This window comes from Tasmannia lanceolata, unplaced genomic scaffold, assembly GCF_043159265.1.
Source record: "Tasmannia lanceolata isolate RefF3 unplaced genomic scaffold, GAP_Taslan_0.1 ptg000037l, whole genome shotgun sequence".
In the NCBI taxonomy this organism is placed as follows: Eukaryota; Viridiplantae; Streptophyta; class Magnoliopsida; order Canellales; family Winteraceae; genus Tasmannia; species Tasmannia lanceolata.
In genome coordinates, this window is record NW_027518714.1 from 15,492,784 (window position 1) to 15,498,329 (window position 5,546).

The 5,546-nt window shown below is 41.9% G+C and overlaps 1 protein-coding gene and 1 pseudogene across 1 annotated transcript; one reads left to right on the forward strand and one right to left on the reverse strand.

The window, feature by feature from the left end:
- Nucleotides 1–2,338, reverse strand: LOC143860131 (cocosin 1-like). Its single transcript, XM_077370664.1, has 4 exons — nucleotides 1,988–2,338; nucleotides 1,612–1,871; nucleotides 761–1,204; nucleotides 1–541 (listed from the first exon to the last, which is right to left on the reverse strand). The coding sequence occupies exons 1-4, from the start codon at nucleotides 2,304–2,306 to the stop codon at nucleotides 158–160; spliced, it is 1,407 nt and encodes a 468-aa protein (XP_077226779.1). The 5' UTR covers nucleotides 2,307–2,338; the 3' UTR covers nucleotides 1–157.
- A 1,538-nt stretch (nucleotides 2,339–3,876) lies between these two features.
- LOC143861263 (13S globulin basic chain pseudogene) lies at nucleotides 3,877–4,254 on the forward strand (annotated as a pseudogene).
- The last annotated feature ends 1,292 nt before the right edge of the window (nucleotides 4,255–5,546 follow it).

Sequence of the window (5,546 nt, forward strand, 5' to 3'; positions counted from 1 at the left end):
TTGTTCCCATTTCACATGATTTTTATTCAAACTTCTTTGGAGTTAATTAAAATGGCATAAGAGTACACACAGGAAAGGCTTTATTTACTCTCATAACATTCTCACACTAGTCTAGCCTCGCAAACAGAAACTAAAAAAAACTAGATTTCCGTTTTCATCACGCAGAAGAGCGGCGGCTTGGAGAAAGGATCTGCATCTCATGATCTCTGTTGTACTTTAATCTCCTTGCTTCATCTCTTGAGATCCTATAAGAATTCATTATCACTTCTTCCGGCATACCTCGGAGAGCCGAGGTCTTTCCGACGATCGGATTGGTCATGGCATTGTCGTTGGTCTTGAAGGCGACCCACTCGAACCCATCATTTCCAGCCTGTTTCACGACCGCGAACATCTGTGGGACGATCAGAAGCTGACCTTGATGGAGTTCACCATCAAACACTGTGTTCCCCTGGTTTCCAACTATCTGGATTCGCCCATTTCCTCTGGTCACATACACCACACTGTGGGCGTTCATGTTCCAGTGAGGTGCAACAAGAGCATTCTGCACACATTGAGGGCATTTTGGTCAATGTGGGTGGGACATAATTGTCATTTTCAAGAACAAGCCATACTACTTAGATATAATAAGGTTTCTAATATTGCCACAACCATGTATTGAAAATTGCACTAACCCATCTTGTCTTCTTTTATTATTTAAAGAGATGTCAGAGGTTACTGTAGAAAAGACAAGATGGGTTTGTGCGCTTAATAAATAACTTACCCTGTAGAGAACTCCTCTCTCAGCACTCATCTGAAGATTTCGGAGAATGGGGAGCTTGTGGCTGTTGAGGGTGGCGAGACGTCCACCTTGAGAAGAGAACACGTCAGCACGGGTGGGGTCCGCAATGTTCTCCCTGAGCCTTCTATTGCAAAATGTCTCTTCTAACCCGTTTTCACGACTCCTCCTTTCTTCTTCCTCTTGGCTTCTTGGTGGTCTTGCAACTCTAAGCCCATTTTCAACACGGACGATATTGCCCCTCTTGTCATCCCTGTTTTGGAGTTTCCTTGCAGTGTCTAGGGGCACGTCGAAGGCCTCCGATATGGTCTGTTCGTCCAACCCGCTTAAGATATTGTCATTACCTGAGCTCTCTCGGCGGGAAGGCTCACGTTTGTACTGTTGGGATTTCTCGCTTTGATATCGTTCGTTACCGGCTAGTTGGAATCTCTTCATCAATTCATCAGATTAATCAAAACAATAATCAGTCTCTTTTGCTCATGAAACAAACCAATTACTCAAAAAGATTTAGGTTGTAGAGTTTGGAAGTTTTATATGGTGTAAGATAGTATAATCCATTATTATTATATTTTTATATTTACTATACAGTGGGCGACAAAGTAAATAGCTTGTTCCCCAAAATTATTTTCATAGGATCATCTCAGCCCTTCGATCTACTGAGGTTTTCATAATATGCAGTTCCTCTATTGATGGGAGGGCTAGGAATAGGATCATACTATAGAAATGATTTTTTGGATAATCCTATGGTGTGGGTCTGATACCATATGAAGATGACATTGCACATGGGGTTCTACTACTATTAATAATAAAAGGATGTCTTAATTTGGGTTAATTACTCTGAGATTTTGATCGAGCTGGTTGGCATTGCTACTGGTGTCATGGACGACGACGACAACGACGGGTTCCTCACCGTCGTTGTAGCACCAGTGAGAGACTCCGGCGGGAAAGGCGAGGATGTCTCCCTCTCGGAAATGTTGGATCCTCTGGTGTTGGTCGCTGTATCTCTGGCCCCGTTCTTGTTCTGACTGTCTAGATTGTTCAAACTGTTGGAATGATTCAGGGCATCCAGGTATGACCGGTCCACTGATTCCCCTACCTACATCAATATAAACATATTTTTAATTAAGGGTCAGAGTTATTTCTACATTATTCTTAAGGATCATAACAATAGAGAAAAAAGATTAATGTTTAAGAGATATATAGTAGACGTGCCTTGAACAATATAGGAGAGTTGTGGGGCATTGGAGAAAAAGGGCAAGAGGAGGCCTTTGGGTTGGATGGTATATCGAGTGGCAGCCACACCCGCGCATTGGAACTGCTCGTTATTTTCGTCCCAATGCTCTGTAAGGCCGGCCTCGGCCTCAACTTGCCTGTTGGGTTCGAGAGCACTCAGACTCTGGATCCTGCACTCGCTTTGTTCTCTCAGTCGTCTTTGCTGCCCTTCCCTTTCTCTTGTCTGCTCTATCTGGCCTAGAGAGCCATTGATGAGGAGGAAGGAGATAGCAATAAGTGGAAACAAAGAAGTAGCCATTGATAGAAGGGATGATGGTGTGAGGAGAGTGTTGAGATGGGGGTGGTATTTATAGGCTAAAAACCAGGGAGAGTATTGACACATAAGAGGTGATGCGTGAGAGATGGGGTGCCACTCTTCGCTTTGCATGGTGCTTTGCATGGTACTTTGTCGCATCTCTGAGCACTCGTGTTGCCGCATGATAAATCAGTTATGGTGGGTAGTCCAAAGAAGTAAGAAGTAAACAAAACAAGGTGCCCACTTTATAAAAATCCGGTTTCGGATGCCACTCACAGTTGGTAGAGGATTACCAAAAGCTACCCTTGTTTGCGAACAAACTCACCCTTTGGAAATGATCAAATGGCCAATAAAGAAAATGTTTTTAAATGGGATTTGCTAGCGTCCATGGCAAAAGGCATTTCGCGGCATTTCACGGATGGTTTGTTGCATGTCAGAGCAGCCACCTCGTGAATGACCACAAAATCTTTTGAAAAGTGAGCCTGTGTGGCCTTTTGCCATGGACGCTAGTTTAAGTCATTGACTGTTTGCCTAAAATCATTTTTCCTTGTACGGGCTTATTGGATTTTATTTTATTTTATTTTCTGGCCAAATGTTGCACAACGAGTACTTGGAATTAATATATTTTACAGGTACAGGTCTTAGTAGTATAAATCCCTTCAATTTAATTAAGCAGGATGACAGAGACGAAAAGTAAGAGTCTACTAAAAATATTCCATCTATTTTTGTCATAAAGACAAGTGGATGGTTAGATGATTGATATAAAATCTACGTTGGACGATCAAAATAACACCGAACAAATAGACATTGAAGGATTCTCTTTTTTCTTTTTTCTTTTATCGGTGCCTCGATTCTCTTGGTTTTCATTTCTTTGGTAATTAAGTGTTGGCTTGTTAATAGGAAGGTGCCCACGGTGCCCGGTGGGAAAACCTGTCTAGTTTGTCCGTTGGGAAAAGTTATCAACACCCAACCTGTCTTCGTATTTACCATCAAATGTGTAGGAATTATGTTGGAGATTTAAAAAATGAACGTAATTTGAAAGGAGGAATGATAGATGCAAGGGTCCTCTTTATGCAAGGGTGGGAGAAGGGCCCTTGAATAGATCCATGTCATTTTTAAAATCGGTTGAGAAACTGAATTCAGTTGCACTTAATGACGTGATCTATGCAAGAGCCCTTCTTTAGCCCTTGCATCTCTCTTTTGAAAGTAGTTTTTGAAAATCAAAAGTTCTTTTCTTTGGAACATGTGTTTGAAGGAGTTGTAGAAATTAATGCTTATGGGAAGGCTAAAAGTACTTTAGTCCTGCATAGGTCATGAGTAAAGAGGAGACAATAAGTATCCCTAGGGGTGCAACTCGGGTCGGGTTAAACCCGAAAAAATAATAATAATAATAAAAGTCGAGTCAGGTAGGATTGTGTTCGGGTCGAGTTTTCCCAACCCGAGTTGAGTTTGGATAGGGTTTGAGTTGAGGATTTGGGCCACCCGACCCGAGTGGAATCCGACATTTTTTATCATTTTTTTTGTAAAGTAGTCTCAAATTTTGCAGAATGCTCTTGTTGCACCTCATTGGAACATGAACGCGCATAGTGTGGTGTATGTGACCGGAGGAAATGGGCGAGTTCAGGTGGTCGGAAACCAGGGGAATGCAGTCTATGATGGTGAACTCCGTCAAGGTCAGCTGCTGATCATCCCACAAATGTTTGCAGTCGTGAAACAAGCTGGGAATGATGGCTTGGAGTGGATCGCGTTCAAAACCAATGACAATGCCATGACCAATCCGATCGTCGGAAAGACGTCGGCTCTCCGAGGAATGCCGGAAGAAGTGATAATGAACTCATATAGGATCTCAAGAGAGGATGCAAGGAGATTGAAGTACAACAGAGACCAGGAGATGCAGATCCTTTCTCCAAGCCGCTCTTCGTCCCAAGGAAGGGGTAGGGCTTCTGCATGATGAAAATAGAAATGTAGTGTTTTTTAGTTTCTGTCTGTGAGGCTACTAGACTAGTGTGAGAAAGAGTAAATAAAGCCTTTTGTGCGTGTACTTTAGCTACCTTCTATCTATAATAATAAGTGAGATGAGATGTTTGCTTGCTCCTCTATTATATTCTCTTTTACTTTCCCAGACGTCTCTTTCTACATACATGATACGAAAGAGAAATTATACATTGCCCGACCGTCAAGTCTAGTGTGGGTGGTAAGATAAAAGTAAGGCCCTTGATATTTGATCCATTAGACTCTTTTAATTTCTTTCTTGTGTGAGTATAAAATAAGACAAAATAAATGATTTCCTAACCATCCGCAATGCTTTAAATGAGAGGTAGATTTAAGTATTTATGAACAAAATCATTTAACAAGAGAAATAAGAGTAGTGGTATATATCATTCTGGGCCCATGATAGTGGGCCCCACCTGCTCAAAAACATGAGGTGTAAATGTAACGTAGAGCGTGTCCCAGCCAAAGAGCATGGGTACAACATGGGTTTCACTTTCTTCTTTTTTTGATGGGTAGGCTGGGGTTCAACGGGGACCCCTACCGATTTATTAGATAAAGAAAAAGATCGAACAATAAGATCACAAACCAACCCTAACTCGGAAGAAGCAAGAAGGGGGAACCAAGGCTCTACAAATAAGAGCGACAAGCACCAAGCCTAAGAGAACAAAATGATCAATACTTCTGAATTACATAATCATCTAATTTTGAGGGAGTGAGATGGGCTCTTTGTGAGCGCTTTGGCCAGGTTCTCCTGGGAATTTTCTGCCAATTTGATTGTCCAGGATCCGGGGTCTCCTCTTCACCGTTATCCTCATGTTTGGCTTGAATCAGGTGGACTTCATTGAGTTCTTCCGCCCAGGATACATTCTTTTTTGGAGAGACTCCAGGGCTTTTTATGCTTGTTTGAAGTGAGAGAGTCTCTTAAGGTTCCTCTGATCCAGAGTTGTCTTCACACTCTTCGTCTTCGTCTTCACTCTCTTCGTCTAAACTAGAGTATTCGTTAAAGCTTTTGGGTTGGCCCTCTTCTTCTTCATGCTCTTCTAACAAGTTGAAACTATTGTGGGTCTGAATGCTATTCTCTGTAATCCCTTTTGCTTTGACTACTCCTTTTAATGATGAAGAAGATTCTACCACAATGACAATCTCCAGATAAGGGGCCAAGATTGGCTCTTCATTCAAGTCTTTTTCATCAGAATTCTTCACAGGCTCAATGGGCTTTTTTTTCTATTCCTGATTTGTTTTTTTGTTTGC